This window comes from Aphelocoma coerulescens, assembly GCF_041296385.1.
Source record: "Aphelocoma coerulescens isolate FSJ_1873_10779 chromosome Z unlocalized genomic scaffold, UR_Acoe_1.0 ChrZ, whole genome shotgun sequence".
Taxonomy (NCBI): Eukaryota; Metazoa; Chordata; class Aves; order Passeriformes; family Corvidae; genus Aphelocoma; species Aphelocoma coerulescens.
The window spans coordinates 65,903,034-65,923,594 of record NW_027184085.1 but is presented as its reverse complement, the minus strand read 5'-3'; the positions used below and the strand labels follow the sequence as shown (position 1 = coordinate 65,923,594).

General features: G+C 34.0%; 1 protein-coding gene across 10 annotated transcripts in view; it reads right to left on the bottom strand.

Annotated features, from left to right (window-relative positions):
• Positions 1-20,561, bottom strand: part of MEF2C (myocyte enhancer factor 2C) — a 135,203-nt gene that overhangs the window by 58,464 nt on the left and 56,178 nt on the right. For 8 of the 10 annotated variants that reach the window (XM_069000715.1, XM_069000722.1, XM_069000721.1 and 5 more), the window contains 2 exons: positions 19,439-19,636; positions 7,032-7,235 (listed from right to left, as the gene is read on the bottom strand). In XM_069000715.1, coding sequence (XP_068856816.1) covers positions 7,032-7,235; positions 19,439-19,492 — 258 coding nt within the window. In that variant the 5' untranslated portion in view covers positions 19,493-19,636. The remainder of the gene's footprint in view (positions 1-7,031; positions 7,236-19,438; positions 19,637-20,561) is intronic. The other 2 variants (XM_069000714.1, XM_069000717.1) reach the window with 1 other exon arrangement.

Sequence of the window (20,561 nt, the reverse complement as noted above, 5' to 3'; positions counted from 1 at the left end):
TTTTCTCTCTGAGATTTCTTTTTAACCAGTCATGGTTAGGAAAAAACCAGAAAAAACTCAGAAGAGTGCATTAATTTACAAACATATTATTCAAAGACTCAATACTCAGTTGGCAAACAAAGACAAAGGAAAAATGCTGAAGATCTTGAATTCAATCCCATGGTTTTGTCATACATGATGTTGGCAATAGTGGTTTGGCTTGTATTTTCTAAAAATGAAAGAAGACAAAAACATTTAAAAAGCCTAAATAGTCATCCAACGGAAATTTTTTGGCCAGACTCTTTCCAAATATCTGTCCTGTGTAAATGGTAACTGTTATTTCAGCAACTGGTCTTCAACCAATTTACAAAGGAAATCAATAGTGCTATCCCCATTTCACAAATAGGGAAACTGAAGCATTATGAGGAAATGTGACTTACCCAAGGTCAAACAACAGTATTTGGCAAAGCTATTAATAAAACCCAGGTCTCATGAGTCCTAGTCCAGGGCAGTATCCAATACACTGTACTGTCTTTAGATCACCCTGAATAACCTTTCTTACATACAGGCTTACTTTCCATACTGTCCCAGATCTTCAGCCCATGGTAGTTGAAAGAAATCCCCTGATTTCAGCAGCTCAAGAGCTGACTTGGTGTGTATTTCATGGCTTGTTTATATGCAGTATTATATTATGTTATGATGACAAGAGAAGAAAATACACTTATTACATTAAACAAGCTACAACAGTTGCCTTATTTTTCCTAAAAAGAGAACATTTAGAGAGTTGTATGGGCTTATTTACCACAAATATACAGATAAGAATCTTAATTGATATGAAGAGGCTTTCAGAATCTAATTAACCTCCCAGCTAGTCATTAGCTCTGTGACCTTTAGAAATAATTGACAGAAGAAATTTTCTTTTCTCTTTATCTCATTCGGAACTTCCACATCCAGTGACTACATGTGCTATAGGACCCACAGCACATCTGTAAGGATTGATGGGATAATGTGCAGGAAGTCCATGAGCAAAACAGGATTGTGGTATTCCTCTCAGGCACAAGTACTGCCCATAGCCACCTGAGTGCCATTCTCATCAACTCCAACCTTCTACTGTGCTAAAGCTGTACTAAGTGTTAACTCTCAAGTCCCTCAAGGAGATTTAAAGTATGCCAATTAACATGTTGGGACTGGCCATACAAAAAACGGCCAGATTTTCAGTTCAAACTAACTTTCTTACAGATCAGTGGAAGAATGAACTGCTGTCTATCACTAGTTGTATGTTTTCATTAGGCACATTTTTTTCAGAGTAAAAATGGTTGTTTAACAAACAAAAAAGCACACAATAAAAAAATTCTGAATTCCACCACTCTACAGGGCTGGGTAATATTTTGTTCCTTGCCTTCTTAATGTTAAGGTCTGTGAAGATTTCTCCATGTGTTGTAAAACACAAAGCATGAGCAAGCTGCAGGGAGAGTTTCACATGTTCAAAACCTCACTTCTTGCTCTTAGGGGAAAATGAAGCTGCAAATGGCACATATTTCTTTTTCTATGTTCAGACTGTTCTTGCTCACCAAATACAGAAGTCCACTGGAAAAGGAAAAATACTCTGTAAAAGGTCAATTCAGCAGCAGTTACTAGAGAATGAACGTGTGTGACCCTACGCAACACAAGTTAAAAGGACAATGCTAGATGCTCATTATCCATGAAAAAGAATCTATAATGTGTAAATTATTTTAAAAAGGGAAATATTATTGCAAATTAGAACTACATTTTTGGGTTTTTTTTTTGCCACGCAAAACCTGCAACCCCATCAAAATGTCCCTAAAATAATTAAACTCCTAGAATAGCTCAAATTAATTCTTGATTAAGTCTTCACTATCACTAAAAGGAAGAGTTCACTCAATTCAAGTTTTCCAAACTTACCTAATTTCCATGAGAAAGAAGAGGCAAGAGAGGATGGAATACCATCAAGTGTAACGGAAAATCAATCCCTAACAGAGTAAGACAATGTATAGATGAGAAGCCAGATGAGATTAAGGTTCTATTGAAGCAGAAAGATATGACAGCATATTGCAGGGGCTGATATCTTCCTATATGTACAAATCTATGTTGAGGACCATTAAATCCTTCTAAGACTTGATTAAAAAGAGAGAGAGAGAGAGAGGTACAAATGAAGGAGCAGTTGAAGACAGGTGCCAGAAAAAGATAGATCAAAAAGCGGGTAACAAGGGAGACATTTCAGAAAAGACATTGAGTTTATGGGAGAATTTTTTGTAAGGTAACGGAGAGCTGCAAAGATCAGACAGACGCTTGTGCAAGCATACAAATTAGCGGTTTTATGCAGAAAACTTTGCAAAATTAAGATATTTGGTGGATGATCAGCATTCTTGATATAGAACCTCAGTTAGCAATGAGAAGGATGAATGACATCTGTGTTTCTCTTTTTTGTCTACTAGCGATTAGTGGTATAGTAAAGGGGCACTGAGGAGATGGAAATGAATTTGCCTCAAAATGGAAGATATGTTTAATGGGATGAATTTGAAAGTTCTACTACTAGGAGAACTTGGACTAAAGGTAGTGATCACTGAATCAGCAGAAGTCGGCTGGAGAAAGAGGGACAATAATAGCACCAGGACCAAAGCAATTGATGGATTGGGGGTTTAAAGAGAGCTGAAAGATAAAATAGTGAGTGATTTGTGGAGGAATGACTTATGTACACCCAGAGAAAGGTTCACTGTATTAAACTCAATATACCAGAAACTGAATCAAAACTAGGACTTAGTGAATAACTCACTAGAGATTTTCTAAAGCTGAGACAGCAGCTGATGCTTTGACATGAAAGAAATGAGAAGGAAAAAGGGACAATGAGAAAGAAAACAGGCAGGGAGTTTCACCTTAAATCAGCAAAGGCTTGATGGCTTAGCTGAAGAATCACAGCAGTTCTGTAGCATGGTTAGACTTTTAATTATATTTGCAGCAAAACATTTCTCCACATTCCTGCTCTGAAATCTGCCTCCTTTAGTCCAAGCGTGAGGTCCTTTCTGAGCTTCTGAGTAGTGGTCTTATAGTGCTTCAGAACTAGATTCTTGTTAACCACAGCAGTATGGCGGTGAGATATCACTAAAATAAGATGTGTTATATCTACTTCTGTTCTACGGAAACAAGAAAAGGATATGGCCTCATTTCTAATAAATCCAAAGAAAGCATAATGCATATACTTGACTTTGTAAAATGCTGACATTTTTTGTTCCCTATTTCCTTACTGCCAAAAGAGTTATTGCCTAGTCTTATACAATTATGCTGAATATATTATTGTTGGAATTTACATACACACTTGGAGGTTAGCACAAAGATGAAATATTATATTTTTTCCTCAGTGCTGAATGAACTCTCCAGAGTTTCTGCTGTTCCTTACAAGAAATTACTAAATCCAGCAACTAATGTTCACTTTTTAACTGAAGGAAAATTGAATGAATGACTGTAGTATGAGTAGTTTGGTGGGTGAGGCCATAATGGCTTCAGTTTTAAGAATCAAGTTATATGCTAAACACAAGTTTCAGAATGTACCATTTTTGTTTTTTGTTTTTGTTTTGTTGGCTTTTTTTGATTGGTTTGATTGTTTCCCAGAATGTATGCATATCTCCATGCAGATTTTGGTAAGACTCACAGTAACTGTCACTGTTGCTTGCAATGAATAAATGTGAGTATAGAATGCATATATTTTCTCCTTCATGGGTGCCTACTGACTTTATTTCCCTGTGTATGTTGTAAGTATATTTACTTGGTGTTAACTGAAACACATTCAGCTGGTATACAATTTTTGTGACCTGAAAAACTCAGATATATCAAATTGCATGTTAATCAACTCCATTTTGATGAAGTAAGTGGAAAACATCTCAGTTATATTTATTACATGTAAATAAAATTAATACATGTGGAAAGAAAGTGCTATTTGTTTAAATCATTAAACTAAAAAAGCTCGAAGAGCAGTAATTGGCCTTTACAATTCTCTTAATATTAGCATTCCATTTTTTATCAAGATAGATTTATTGAGATCATATACCTGTAAGTTGGGTGGAACTAATTTTCCATTAAAAAACAGTGTGATGTTTGTTAGATATATGACCTTGTTTTCTCCTGATACTTTAAATAACAAGTTATGGTTTGAATACTCACTTGTTCAGAAATGCTAAATATAATTAATTCTAGTAATTGCACAGAAAATATTTGCTTAATAAAATTAACAGTTTTATCCAGGTCTACATGAAAAGTTATGTAATTTTTCTATTTGAATAGCAGTGGTTTAACTTAAAAGTAATTAACTACATATTAGAGAGTTGCTCTTTTAATTTTCTTTGAATATAGGTAGCTCAAAGAAGTTACACCACATTCTAATGTCTGATTACACAGTTCTACCAAAACTGAAAAGTAACTACATAGTTAATATTATGCTGAATGTGAACAAAAATTGGATTCTAAATTAAAGACTTTTATACGGTTTTCAGTTAAATTTCAAATTTTCATAGGTTTGATTAAAAAAGTTTTTTTTTCTCTAATACTGTGCAGAAATCTATGAGCACAGCTATGCCCTTTTCTTCTGCTGAAAAACAGAACAGACATTTAGTTGAAAATTATCAGATTTAATAATGATGTCTTATTCTCAGCTTCTGTTGATTGCTCTGGAAGAACAAGATTAAAAATTGTAAGTGTGAAATTTACCTGTCTGAAAGTGAAAAGAAGATGGACTCCTTACAAGGAAAATATGTGTAATGTAGTCAGTTTAACTGACCAATTAAAATACTTAAATGTGTGGCAGAATTATATCCTGTACCTAAAACTATACCCAGACTACACTAAGGGTCAAGCCATTTTTCAGATTGCATATTTTCATGGGCTCTATCCTCTACTGTACTTGTAACTGTGATGTTCAATATCCAGTAAAAGCATGTTAATATGGAATTCTCGTTCAAACCTACACCCTGGAGAAGTACTCCTTGGATTCTGAAACTGTACAAATATTGATATAGTTTAAGTATTTTATGTTACAGGGAGAACATAGATAAGTAGAAAATCAAACTCAGAGCTGATAGAACATTCATTTCATTTGGCCTTTATGTCTACTGTTCAATTTAAATAACATTTATTTCAATTACCTACTTTTATTTTGTTCTTTTTAGAGAAGTGAAAACTGTTGCCCACCAAACTTTGGGTATAGCCAGAAAATTACACATCTGCATGCATAACTGCTGATCAGCCTATCTAAATTGGCCCACTGTTTATGCAGAAAGGGATTTTAGTGGTGCAGTGAGTGCTCTTTCTGAAAATGTCAACATTATTCGAAATTTTAAGCTTTCATTCAAGTTCCTTGAAAAGCCATAGTCCTTATGATCAAAAGTATTCATTCATTGTAAAGCAAGTAATAAATCCCTAACTGGATTAGTCACCTATTTTCACAAGAAAGCCTGCAGGAAGAAGTAAAGATATCACAGGAAACTCTTCTGCTAAGAATATTCTGGCTTTTTGCCACTAAAAGAGGACAGGACTTTATTTTGGGCATAAAATTTGAATTCTGTTGGACAGGACATGACTTCCTAGATCTAGATGACAGGAAAGGCTTCATGTTTGTACAAAATATTTGAAATAAGAGGGGAAAGATGATGGAGAGGAAGAAGAAATTATGCACTTTCCTTCTAGTCTTACCTCACTTAAATTTTAGTCTGCTGTCAGAACCCTCTTCTAATAGGGGAGAGAATCCAGAGGGAAATAATGAGGGAAGCAAAACAGTAACTTCCTAGATACTGACATAAGGATAGACAGAAGAGATATATGTTCCTGTCTGCAATAGGTGGTGTGACTGGAACTCCTTGTAACAAGTTTAACTATCTTAATTATGCAGAATCCTTTATCCTTTAAAAACATTTTATATAGAAATAACTCACTTTCTTACATTGCTAGTCTCAAAAACATGGCTAACTCTGGTGAAGATTCTAAAAGCATCAAAGTATCATTTCAGACAACATCCAGATCATTCAAAAATCTGAAACTAACTTTATAAAGGTCTGGAGTAAACTAGGTGTATACACTAATATATTCAGGAATAAATTTTCACTGACCCTTCAGATAGATTGTCATCCTTCCACTACATTTTTAATTGAGCCATTAGATCCCTAATCAGTCATGTGCTTTAGAAATGGGAGTTGTGTAGGTCACATAACCCATCTTTTAGATATCTGTCTAAGATAGTGTGCTTTGTTAATAGCAAAAAAATCATTGAAGGCTTCATGTATTTTTCATGGTTTGAATCCAAATTAAAGTAAAGTAAACTGACTTTTCTGCAAATATTGTAAACTTAATTTTTAAAATCTTAAATTCAAATTAATAATTTTCAGTAATTGTAAATAAAAATTGCTCCTAATAATTTAAAAAAAATAAAAAGTTTCTAGCATTCTGACACTATGCTTTGATACTGTTACTGTTATATTGCGGTAACAATATTCTGTGTGGGTAGCTGATATATTTTTACTGAGCAGATTGTAAATCAACTTGCATTTTTTTAGACACTCTTTGTAAACAAACAAAAAGCTAAAAAAGTCAGTCAAATGCCTCCAACAAGTGGTTCTAAATCTTCTTCCACATCTTTTACAATCTGTTCTTAATTCCTTCTGGACAGACAATATTATAACTTTTGGATTGTGGAGACAAATTATGCAATGCTTTCCAGAGAGCATGTCCCTGGAAGATAGTAGAAGACAAGAGGGAGACTCAGCTGGTAGGTAGTGGTCAAGGCATGGAGAGGATTAATGGAAGAAAGTGACAAAGCAGCACAGAAAGCCGGACAATAGGGAGGCAGAAATCCCTTTGCAGAAGTGTCTGCAAGACTCAGAAGGATAAAACTGCTCACAAAAGACATGGATTTCCTGCAGCTTTGGCTTCACGGACTCCAATGTCCAAGCGATGCACTGTTGTCCTGTTCTGCTCTCCTGCTGCTATGTCACTTGAGGGTATAATCTACTTGGAGCACCTCCATCTCAGAGCAAAACATGAAGTCTTACCTCAACAATATCTGAATTCGTTCGGCTCTCATGGGGCTCATTATACTCAGTATATTTCAGCAACACTTTGTCCATATCAGTGCTGGCATACTGGAACAGTTTGTTGGTACTGTTGAAGATGATCAGAGCAATCTCACAGTCACATAGAACACTAAGCTCATAAGCCTTCTTCATTAACCCAAATTTCCTCTTTGTAAATGTCACCTGGAAAAAAAAGCAAAAAATGTCCATCAGAAATCCACCAGTTGCTCTCTTAGTCCTTCTCCTTTTTTTCTGAAATATAATGTGGAACTGTTGTAGTCTTTGAATTGAATATGCTCAGGAAACAAATGCATAAATACAAATACAGCTCCAAAATAGATTATATATGTGTGTGTGTATGTATTACAGAAGGGAGAAGTAATATGTAATTATCACTGCACGAAACTTGAGATACAGGTAAGGACTATGAGGTATTTTCATTTAGTGGTGCTATGAAGTGTTGATACTGCATGTTTCTCTGTAACTTTTAAATTCAGATACCCTTTAGACTGCATACATCTTTCCCATCAATATTTAAAAACTGCCCCTCAGATTAGCAGCTGTAAATAGCTTGAACAAGTGCAGACAATTCTGATTTTTTTTCTGATAGCAATTGACTTTGATTTAAAGCCCCCCAACTCCTGCTAGCTTCGAAGCAAAGAAATTATTTCATAGGCATTTAAGTAGTGCAAAAGAGATACATTGCTCACAATACAACACAATAATTTTGAAGAAATACCTAGTATTAAAAATTCACACCTGTGAGAAATGAGAATTATAAAGCATGAATAAAGAAAAAACAATAGCTGGTCAGCAGCCTTTGAAACAAAGTCTTTTCTGAAGACACATATCGTATTTCATTTCAAGCCATATGCTTAGGAATGTGAACTGGCATTTTTAAGTACAAAGGGCTTTAGATCATGTTATATAGGAAAGAAATAGGGATGTGTTTACAAGTTCTCAGTAGGCCAAGTAATGCCCTGACATCGTGCAAAATCCATGCAGTATGAAAATTATAATTATAGTCTACAAAACCATAATTTTCCACTGGGACTGTTTTGACAATGAAAGACCTACACATCAAATGACTTTTTTTCGTCTACTTTTCTGCACTAGCTTACAAGTTCCAGTAAGACGTGTGACTTGAAATAAGAAACTACTAAGAGCTGTTTAAGCAAATTGTACAGTTGAATTTTTCTTCTCTGTTTCTTCACATGTGCAATTTCTATTAAATAATTTTCATTTACAGGAATTTTTAAGACAAAAAATGATTTTGCTAAGCCTACTATTAATCAAATTTAACACGTAGTCAAGGTACTTTGCATGTCAAGGACAGGCACACAACCAATTATTGGTCTGCCTGATTCTGAATTGGTTGCTAGCATCCCTTACATACCCATTAACAGTGGCACCTCTGCTCTTTAATGCTGAGGAAACATTTGTCTGTCTGTGATTCAGATGGGTGCTGTTTTAGCTTGTCACAGTTCTAATACAAGTTAATGCTAAGTGCAACCCCAGACTACCTTAAAATCCCAGCATGTCAGGCCAAGGAAAATGTGACTTTTAAAGTATTGCTAATCCCTATTTGTTAAACTGTCTCAGAAAGATGAGGCTTTGTGCCCATACTGTGAACACTTATTCGCCCAAATGCATACGGAATGTTATTCCTTTTATTGTGTCATTTTAGCCTCTGTCAACATACTGTTAAGAAAAGATGGATTGCCATTAAGTACAATTATTCAAACATTTTAAAAAAACACTTTCTACAGCACTGGTCTCAAGCATGCACAATTGATAGTTCTTTCTAAATTTGTTTATCATGGCTTTTGATATTTGGAATGAATAATGAGACAGGTAACAAAACTTCACTCAAATTCTAAATAATAATAACAATAATGATAATAAAATCCTTGTCTTCAAAATACTCCTTTAATGGTTTCTCTGATTACAGAAAAATGAAATGCAATGGTTGAAAGATACATGTATACATATATATATATGAAAGCTTGTTTTAGAAATAATTAAAGACACAGAAAATAAAATATAATAATTCAACATATTTTTCTGCATCTTACATGCCTTTCAATCAATTTTTTGACCACCATGCTGTAGGTGGAGTACCTCTGCATTTAGCATGCTTTTCGCCATTACAGTCCACCCCAGTACAACAATATCCTTAAAGTCACTGTTTGTGTTTATTGTCAGGTAAAATTCTTGCACATTTTGAAAAACCACTCAGCTCTGCTGCACAGCAGATACTTAATTCATAACACTTATTACCAGAATGATACTGGTTAGAGTTCCTTTTTATGGACAATGAAAAAACCCCACCAACCAGAACAACAAATCATCTAGACCTTCCTTTTCTCTTTCTTTAAAACATAATTACTCTGAATTTAATCTGGTTTCAATTTTTTGATCTTCCTAATATTTTCTGAATGTACCAGATAATCCTTTCTGTAACTGCTGATTAATGAACTAAAGGCGATTGTATCTACTACTGTTCCACTTCTTTTTAAATATGTCATTCATAGTGGTTTATCTTTACATATACATTATCCATATACACAGATGTAAATTTATTATGCTTTTGCAAGAGTTTATAATAGAGAACATTTCAAATTTATAGTGAAATGTCCTGTCAGTAACTTCAGAAAAGATTATGAATACTCTTCAAGCCAAAATTACCAAAATTACCTCTTTGGATACATTCTTCTATGTGGCTACATAAGGAAGATGAATATTCCATATGCTAAAATACTTTTGTGAGCAATGTAAGTAAACAGAATGTTTATTACTTAACTTTATTTTTTCAATTTGTTCACCATTTGCTATGTTAACTATACTCGTCCACACTAAAGGTATCGAATAAATATTCTCTAAGGTATCAGACAATATTCTAGTACTGAACAAGTTTTGTTGAGCGGTAAAAATTAGCATAAGTTATATAAAACATTTGTTCTCTTTTGTCTAGTTGGAAGGCAGTGTGCAACTGCCTTCCAACTCAATTGTAGAAGCTCTGATTACACTTGAACTGATTTAGTGCTGAGAATGAACAAGACACTCACATTGTCATGAGCACAAACTGTAGCTACATCACCAAAAAATTCATATGTTCACATAGTCTTATATACTGTGTTCAAATTACTCAGTCTTGGTAATGTCTTATAACAACTGAAAACATCACTTTGTCATTTTACATAAACAATGCTAGTGACACTGAAGGAAAGCATACACACAGTGAGAAAATCCATCTACGTATTTCGAATAAGACACCCTCAAAAATGCATACACTTCAATATCTCTTTAATATTTAATTTTTTCAGCAGAAAGGATCAAATCACTACATATCATTTCCTCACAATATTAGTCAACATACGATTAATTACTCCTTATCTAAATCATTGCTAATTTGTAAGTTTTCCAGTTAACAAATCTACTTCTCTTTAGGAGAAAGATAAGTAATTTAGGTTTTCCTTTTGGGATAGAATATTTTATAATGAGAGCGTGAAAATGATGAAAAATTAAAGTAGAGTGGAAAGTGTAATAGATAGGAGGCTAACATTCAAGGGTCTTTAAAACCTTTTTAAGCATGTGTATATAAAATACAAGGTTTTCAACAACTATGCAATTTGTAAATACTTGTATGAGATGCTTGAATGCATTGTTTTACATGTACTGGAAAAAGAGTAGGGCGTGGATAACACCAAAATTATTTCTGAATCCTACCAAAAATAACTTAATTCTATCCCTTTGTATTAACTCAAAACCCACTAGTCTTTTATATTTGTCTTAGATCTATGGTCATTCTAGTTATTTAATTACTATCAATTTATTTTAAATGTAATTGTCTTAATAAGAATGGTGGTACCAAGAAGGGAGGTTACTGAAGTCTGAAGCATTTTTGTGTATGAATAAGCATTAATGCTGCTGATTTTTATGGTGTGAGCTAATCAAGATGTTACATGATTATAAAATACTTATAGTGAAGTAGCCAACTTTCAATTTCCTTGATATAAATCAAGGTGAGATTTTTATGCATTTTGGATGGAGTTCTAACTAAAGGTGAAACACATGTGCTAAAAGAAAGGCATCGAAAAAATAGAATTGTTAAAAAGGATGTTTTTCCATTTCAACCCTGACTTTTCTTCAGTTCCATGCAAACAACTTTCAAATGGACTAAGGTATATATGCAAATGGAGGTGTAAACAGCCTGAATTCAAGTGTGTGTGTGTCACACACTCATATGCTCCATTTATAGGGTAATTTGGTGCAGAGAAGACTTCTTTATTTAATCACTATTAAGTTAAACTTACTCAAGCTATATTAATTAAAAGGTACTGTTGCTTGTTTGCAATTACAAATTCTTTCATCTGCTGAAATTATAATGTAGCTGTGTTGGATTTGTGAATGGGGATGCTGGCCACTGGAAATAGTCTTTATTTAACTGAATTTGTAATGACAATTTTTTACTTCTTATAGATTTTAATATATCAGTGAAGAAACAGATGCATGCATAAATATTCTCATTTAGTGAATACAGGCTTCAGGATACATTATCTATCTTTTTTGCCATGTGGTCATTGTTTCTTTCTTTTGGTGGGAGTTGATTTGGGATTAGTTTAGTTCAGTTTAGATTAGTTTTATTTTTAATTCATATCCTTCTAGTAATTTTTCTGAAATCTCACAAACTACTGGAGGCTGAACCATAACATCACTCCTTATTTGTCACTAATAGTCACAGCATATGTACTAACACTTTATGTTTTCAAAGTAGGAGTCTGGTGATGTTTCCAGTAATTCAGTCCAGCCAGTGTCAGAATATCAATGCTCTCCTTACTTCTTTCTGACTATACAGATATAATAGCTGCTGACATAGGAAAATGAGAGAAACGGAATTTTCACACAATCCTTCCCAAATACATTTCCTGCCATTAAACAGGTGAAGAAGAGGGATCACACAAGTATCTGATAGTGGCACCATGTTGTCAAAAAGAAGTGTTGTCTGTTTCTCCTTATTTCATCTGGAATGTCTAAATTTCTGATATGAGGACTAGAGCAAGCACAGTAGATACGATGTATGTGACAAACAGGAGGTACTATATGAGCAGTCTACCCATCTTCAAACATAAGGCCAAGTTGGCCATGTGTAATCACAGGGGCTCTTCACTGAAATGTCACTGCCAGGCACCTAAGCCTATCCTTTCGAAATCTCAAATAACTGAGAAGCAAAAGCTGTTGTCATATTCTCTCTTCCCTTTTTCCTCTTATTGAGGAAATTCCTCTGATTTTTGTCTAGAACTGTTTGTCATATGAAGAGGTCTGGCTGAAACTATCTTTACAATAAATCTCAAATGGGACTGGCAAACAGCACCAGGGCAGAATTTGACCTAGACAAACCTTCTTTTCTGCAATAGTTGGTCATACCATATTAAATGAAAGACTTTCATCAGACTGCTTCCATGTTCTTATAAACCTCCAACATAACTTACAGGGATAAGACAGCATTGATTTATGCGGGTAAATGAGCTATTGCCCCAGAAAGCCTCAAGCATATTGAGCTATGACTTGCTGAATAGTCCAGATAAAGAGGAGTTCTAAGAGGATGCCGTAAAACTATAGGCATAACAAATAAAATACTCATGATTAACCCATATAAAAAAGAAGATTTTTTTATGTTGCACCACATTTTTAGAATCTTTGTACGAAAGTAACAGACTGAATACTTAAAGTAGTGATAATATTCAATCTGCCCAAATCCAAGATGAGGGTCAATCTTGTAAGTTTTTCCCGTGTAAAATAAAGAAAGGAAGGATAAAATTGAAAGATATATTAATTAAAGATGATCCAGCAACCTAAGAAATTAGGAAGTTAGCCAGTATCAGTAAGCTTCCCATTTTAACTTATAAATTAGGATCTATGAGCAAACAGGAATGAAAGAATAATCACAGCTAATCTCTGATGCTTCACTTCCTTTTGTTGAACCAGAGAGACATGATTAAGTCCTTTATAGACAGATCTACAGATATGTACACATTCTAGGCAAAAAACACAATCTCAAAAACACAGTAGCTAATACAATATACACAAATAAGTTGACTTATTTTTTTGGTATGCTATCACCAGTTCTGGCAGGTACAAACAGATGTTTATTGTAAAAAACATGTTTACTAGTTCTGTGCTGCTAAAATGTTCATAAGGTAAAGGTCAAAGAATATTTCATTCCCTGCTGAGCAAATGGTCAGGAAGCACATTTGTCTGCATTTCCTGTCATAACAGGAAGAGTGTAACTTCTTCCTCTCCACAATGGCTTCAGTTCTGCTTACCACCTCCAGCTCTTTCTCCCCCAGGGTTTTCTAAACTATTCCTTGCAAGACAGCAAGGCTGTGCCTGTGTCTGCACTATTTTTCAGCTCTGCTGTATTGGCAGATGTCTCATTCACTACTGCACTCTCTTTACTTAGGCTTCTTGCTCACACTTCAAATTAAAAGTAATTTGACTAAATATTTACCTTATGATAATTCACTCTAAATTATGCTCAGAACATCAATTTGTAATAGAAGCAACCTTAAAGTATTGCATTCTAGAAATTCATGGTTCATTTCAGTAGGTCTCTTAAAATGTTACTTCTCAGGTAGTTTGGCATAACATGAAAAGTGTTGCCAGAGTTGTACAGATTACTACAAATTAGGAGTCTTGAAAAATTGGGGTGCAATTCTTTTCTTGCTGAAACCTAACTTTACCTCTAAAAAACCAAGGGCAATGCTATATTTCAAGTATATATCTGTGTGTAATTTAATATTAGCAATGAATTAAAATGTGTAAAAGATAAAGCATGTGATGTTTAAGACAAAAGTTCATTGATGAAAATTATGCTTGGTTGCATAGTCAAGCAGTTACGTTTTCATGTGAAAACACTTCCTTGGGGGCAGGTGGGGAAATCTCATATCTTGGATAAAATGAAAATGCTTCATGAAAGAATACTGAAAATATAAGTAAATAGGTGGGAAAAATGTTTTTTATCTGTCTTGTGCTCATGTTAGCATTAATATTCAATGTTCTTCCCTCTTTCAACAGGGAAGCTCCCGATTCAGATTATAGTCTCTTATCCTTTCCTTTTAAATAGTGCTGAAACACAGATGAAAATAGATACATGAGGCTGAAATTAATTTTGAAACTATCAGCATTAGGTATTGAAGTCAGTAGAACAAATCTAGGTCTTCCTGCAAATGGTCATTTCCCTCCAGGATATTCTTCCCCTGACCCATAACCTCGCTTTACTTATCTGCTTTGATTTGTTCTCTACTGAGCTGATACCTCAGTAATTCTTAACTTATAGCTTTACAGATTTTCTGAAATTAAAGAATGGTAAAAAGTCTGGGCATCAAAAAATTAAACAGCAAGTGTTTGTTACTGTTATACCCTCCTGAATTACACAGACATGATGCTTTAAAAAGGGTGTCTCAATGTTTAACACCTTAATATTGAAGTGTACACTTACTATGGTATTTAATAATAATTAAGGCCCAGGCAGCTCATTAAAAATTGAAATAAATGAACACTGTGCAGAATCATGAGATAAGATAAACTCAGTTTTAATTGTGAATCTTCAGAAGTAGGAAAAAAATGCAAAACTAATGAGCAAGAAAATCATAGGGAGAAAAAATGGTGCATTACCCTGTAAGACTTCATATTTCCTAATACTAATTAGAAAAAAAATGGGGATCAAATGCAAGAGAGTGTTCCAGATCCGACACCAAAAAAAAATTGGGTCAATATGCCCTCGTTCCTAGGTCAAACGATTTAGCTTGCAGACCATGGACTTAATGAGATATTTTATGAGAGACCTTGTATAAGAGTAATACAATATCATTTATGTCATTACACCTATTTATTTTAGGCCTGGACAGCCCTGTCTGGATGGCTGCAAAGAGAGTTTCAGATTGTCCCCATATAAAGCAGACTGCAAAAAGCTATCATTAAAACTAACAAAATATTTCAGACTTATAAAAGCACAGAAAAAATACAAGGACTTCTCTGAGGCAGATGAATACAATTTCCCCCTCATGTGTTTACCATAGGAAAGGTAGCGGAATTATTTCTTTCAATTAAGAAAACACAGGAAAATAAAGTTCACACATTTTTTCCAGATGACCCTCCTTTTTTTTTTTAACTAACGTAGAAGTGTTCACAGAAGCCTTCTCCAATCTGTTCAATTGAAACTTCTGCAGAAAGAACTTGTAGCAGTAGTCAGGAACTTCTAGCATCAGATGTCACTGCTAATACTTTTGACTATCGATTCTGCTGATGGTGCAATTAATATCATGCAAGCAGTCAGAGTCTACTTGAATGGTCTGTTGACAAGGCTAGCACAACCCCATGAGCCTGAACAATATTACCAGGGATTCATTCCACATTTATGAAGACTATGTTATCCAAGAATTATCACAGGAATAAAAAGAAAGTATTTGGTCACACTGGCTGCTTATAGCAGGATTCACTTGAGAGTTTTTATTTCCATTTAATACTGTGGTGGTAACCAAACTAAACAAAATAAATAAACATTTAATCTAGCCTTGGCAGCTATTCATACTCATTCTACATGTGCCAAAGAGCAGTAAAAAGGAATTTTTCAGATAGGCTTCTCTGAAACTTTCACAACCAAAGAGAATTCATGATCATTCATAGAGTCAAACATTCTTGCCACCTTTGTCACCACAAGGTGACAATGACCACTGGAAAAATACAGCCAACTTGCAGCCCACATGAAACAACATTAAATTAATGGCTCCTCCAAGTTAAAAGCCTGAATTCTTCACTCACTAAACTTGATATGAGAACTCTTAAGCAGGCCAGGGTACAAGGATTGGGCCTCTAATGACTAGGTTGAAGTAGATTTCCTTTAATTTATCCCCAAAAATCAAAGTTTCAAATAGTTTTTGGAAAAGCACAGATTGTATCCTCATATTGCATATTTCTGTGAGATTTGCAGTGAGAAATCTGACTGGATAATTTGAACTTATTTATTACCAGGATGATCCCTAAAGTACACAAATCCAACCAACTAGACTTGCTCAGAGGAAATTCTCTTGAAGGGAAATCAACACTATTTTTGTCCTTCCCAATCCACTCATTCAAGGACTTTGAAGAATAGGGGAGTCTCCAACTGTAGCAGATAGTAGTGTGCAAGGAAACAGCTGTTTCACTGACAGAACAAATACACCATTCAATGGTTGACATAGATAACTATTCAGGAGGCTGGGAAAGCAAGGACAAAAATTTTGTTCCCCAGGTCTTTTAACAACTTGAACATTTTTGCAAATATCCTGCTTTCCAAATAGACTCACCTTTTCACTGGGAGAGGAGGCAGAATAATTAAACTACTGCTATATCTCCTCATATGATACGTGTTCCACATATTTTTACCAGCATGTGCAGTACTGCAGACGATTTATGTGCTTGAGAACAGCTGAGGATGCACCATCCAGGTATATCGTATGTAACATACCTTGTATTGTGAAACCACACTATGTTTAAATGTATACATCAATAAGGCAGTTTCTAGACAACTGACTTGCTGCCATTCTTGCAAATACCTTTTGGTGGGCTAGAAAGAAAATGTCTCTATCTGTAAATGGAGCTAAAAATAGGCTTTGTAGAACTGTGTTTGAGCTGTTATCTTAGCTTTACTAATCAAAAACTTTTAACAATTTTTTTCTTTTGCAACCTTTTAATCTTTTTTTTTTTTTTTGCATATATTTATATATTTATGCAATCAAATAAGAAGAAAATATAGAAATATAAAAAAGTTAATATTTTAAGATTACTGGAAGTGTGCAAGTTAGAAAACAAATAAACTGATGCTGCTACACTAAATCAGCAATGTTTTGTGATATTTTAAGAACCAGTGAGGTTCTGGTGAAAGAGTACATCTCATGTAAGTGGTTAAAACCTCAATCAACTATTATTGAAAATATTATTTGATCACATATATATTACTACTATTAAAAAGCCTGATCCACACTCCAATGAAAACAAGGAAAACCTTTTCATTGGCTTCACTGAGCTTTTTATCAGGGCTCTAAATTCAAGATAAAGTCAGTAGACATATTTTTTAAATTATCATTAATATATTAGTAAAAATAAAAAGCAGAATCAAGCCAGTTTTTTGATGTGGAGAGTAAAATAATGTAAATCTATACCTCCAGCTTCACAGTGGCAAATGAACATTAGCAAATATTGAGTTGGGATTGTTCAGCCTGGAAAAGAGCAGGCTGGGGGAATTTAACTACAGCCTTCCAGTACCTGAAGGGAGTCTACCAGAAAGATGGAGTGGCACTTTTTACAAGAACATGGAGTGACAGGATGGGAAGGAATGTATTCAAGCTTAAAGAGAGTAGGTTTAGATTAGACATAGGAAAAACTTCTTTACTGTGGGGGTGGTGAAACACTGGCACAGGTTGCCCAGAGAAGCTGCTGCTGCCCTGCCCCTTAGAAGTGTTTGAGGTCAGGCTGGATGTGGCTTTGAGCAACCTGGTCTTTTGGAGGGACTCTCTGCCCAGTGGAGTTGGAACTAGATGGTCTTTAAGGTTTCGTCCAACCCAAACCATTCTGTGATTCTATGAGTCTAAGAAATACTAGCAACACGAACACTTCCTACATTAACACTACAGTTGTTAGCATTCTAATGTTATGGTTTTATTCATAATTATTAGTTCTGAAAGCTGGTTCTGGAATTCTTGAAACTCTACTGTGAATGCTTTGGAAGACTAGCTGTCTTCTTTTTTAAAAGTATATTTAAGCCCTTGAAAGATAGTTTTTTGAAAAAAGTGGAGCTAAAATCGCTACGAATCCTATATTTGAGTAAACAAGTTGAAATTGAAGCTGTTGTACGAACTAATGTTATGAATGGCAAAATTTTGTGTTATCATTTACAGAATAATTCAGGTTCCCTTCAAAAAGAAACCATTGTAGCATGGGCAAGTTTCAAACAACTACTGACTTAATATTTAATAATAAATGAAGTTCAATATTTCAAATCCAATTTCAAATCCAATTTCAACTCCAAGCTATAAGACAATCAAAATAAATATGATGATAATTCTATATTGTTAGAATTATCGCTTTTTAGCTTGTCTCACAAGAACAGCCAACCTTTAGGGAAAACATGAAATGTATCCATCATAAAGAACATTTTGCTGTTACACATGATTTTCTGCTATGGAGATCACAAGTTACTACTAACACCACAAAATTTTAAAATTCTTGGAAAGCATATTTAAGGACTATAATTTGTTGTTATGCTTAGGCTGAGATTTTATGGCTTTTTAAAATCCTCCAAGACTAACAGCTTCTTAAAAAAATCCATGAATATATGAAGAGATTTATAGATCAAATTAGTAGTACTGCTATATTAATAGTAACTCAGTATCAAGCTCTTAAAAATCAGCTACTGAAGATTATTTCTAAATTGCAGCCAGGTGTATGAAGAACATTAATCATAGTATTAAATAATTATATGGAGAGGTTCTCATAATTGTGAATCTCCAGTTTCAACAAAACATCCATTCATTTACACCAACTGTAAACAGCAGCAACTTTCACTGATTATATTTGAAGATGTCAGTTATTGAATTTCATTTTTGTGAAAACAGGGAAGCAAATTCTCTAATTTATGACCATATTTTAACTAGCAGTGATAGTGCTGATAATATGTGACAGCTCCCTAGCCACTTTATTTAAAGCAGAGGTAAAAATTAACCGGTCCTGTTGGACCTAGTTAAACAGTGATTGGTTTTATAACTACAACATGCTAATATTATTGTATGTAGATTTTAGAGCATGTTAGGCTACTCAAATTCCTTTAAAAATTCAGACAGGAAAAGATGAGACTTTTTATGAAGCAGTGTAATTTTTTATATGAAGGAGGCAAAAATAAAGACATTGCAAAGGTGAAGAAGCATAAATAATTGGGATGTCTGAAGCTAAATGAAAGTCCTCATATAATAAATCATATTATAACAGTTCACAAAATATAGTACTAAAAGCCTGTATTCTGTAACAACTCAAGAGATATGGTTAACGATGTGTATTCCACAATGAAGTCAAAGCAAGTGTGCAGCAGAGCACACACAGCAGTTTTTGTAGAATCAGGTCCTCAAGTAATAACTTCCTAACTGTGCATGTTACTAAACTTGAAAACACTGTGTTTCAGGTTGTTTACAAAAGTATTTTTTCTTTGATATTTTAGCATACTTTTTGTATATGTATACACATATGTTACTATATGCATAATACACTAAGTTATCAACTTTTTAATCACTTTTGATAATAAGTCACCTTATAAATATAACGTAAGGTTGAAGTCAGGTATTTTTGAAACTCACCTGTCTGTTACGTTCATCCATAATCCTTGTAATCTGAATCTTTTTTCTCCCCATAGTCCCCGTTTTTTTTTCTCTCCTTCTTCCTTAAAATTACGTATTTTTCCCTTCTCTTTTCTTCCTCTTTCCTGTTTCCTCAAAACAAACCTCCTTCTTCAGCACTTGCACTACTCAGTTCACAGTCCCCTGCATCCGTTCCTGCTAAACACAGAAAGGAAATCAAATGATACTATGAAACTGATAACCACATGAAAGTTGTTGTATGAAGCTGGCCAAGCATCCTCATTATAATTTAGTGTACAAGTAAATTATAATAAAAATTAACTGCACCTATAAAAAAAGTAATGCATGGAGAAAAAAAATTTATTCAAAGGCTTATTTTTGTGAAAGAAAGCCCCAAACATAAATATATCAAGAAATAAAGAAAAAGATTGAATTACACAGTAAAAAATTGTAATGGAATTGGATTCCTTTAAATATCATTCACAGATCTAATATGACAAATTACCTAGATCAGAGCGCTAATGAACCATTCTGTATCTATGTATGCTCAGCAGGACAGCTAATTCATTTCAGAAGGGAAAACAATTTTGTGTTTTGACAGCAGAGGTGATAATTTCCCTCATTATGCAAATATGATGGACATTTATTAAAGCCTTACTTGATACATAAGAGATATTACCTACTTTAAATCCAAAATTCCTAACCATATCTTTTAAGGATATAAATCAGTGAAAGTATTACTGAAGATACTTGAAGAAAACACTAGTGCACTTTTCCCTCATTTCATTTCAGTGTAAATTCTAAAATATTCTGACAAAGGATTTATAACCTGCAAACATATATTTTCTATAAAAACAGAATAATAGAGGCAGACAACAATTTAAGAATGTTTTGAAAAATATTTTCACTGTTTTATTAATGCATGAGCTTTACAATACTGGCTCTGTCACAGAGCTAGGAAAGATACGTACAGCATATAAAAACACACCATGCAGGGAAATATTCACAAAATGTTATAAACCAGATAATTAATTTCTATCATATACAAAGTATTTTTAACCATACAAGAGCCCATGGAAATAGAAAAAAATTACAAAAAATATTTAGTCTACTATAAGGTAAA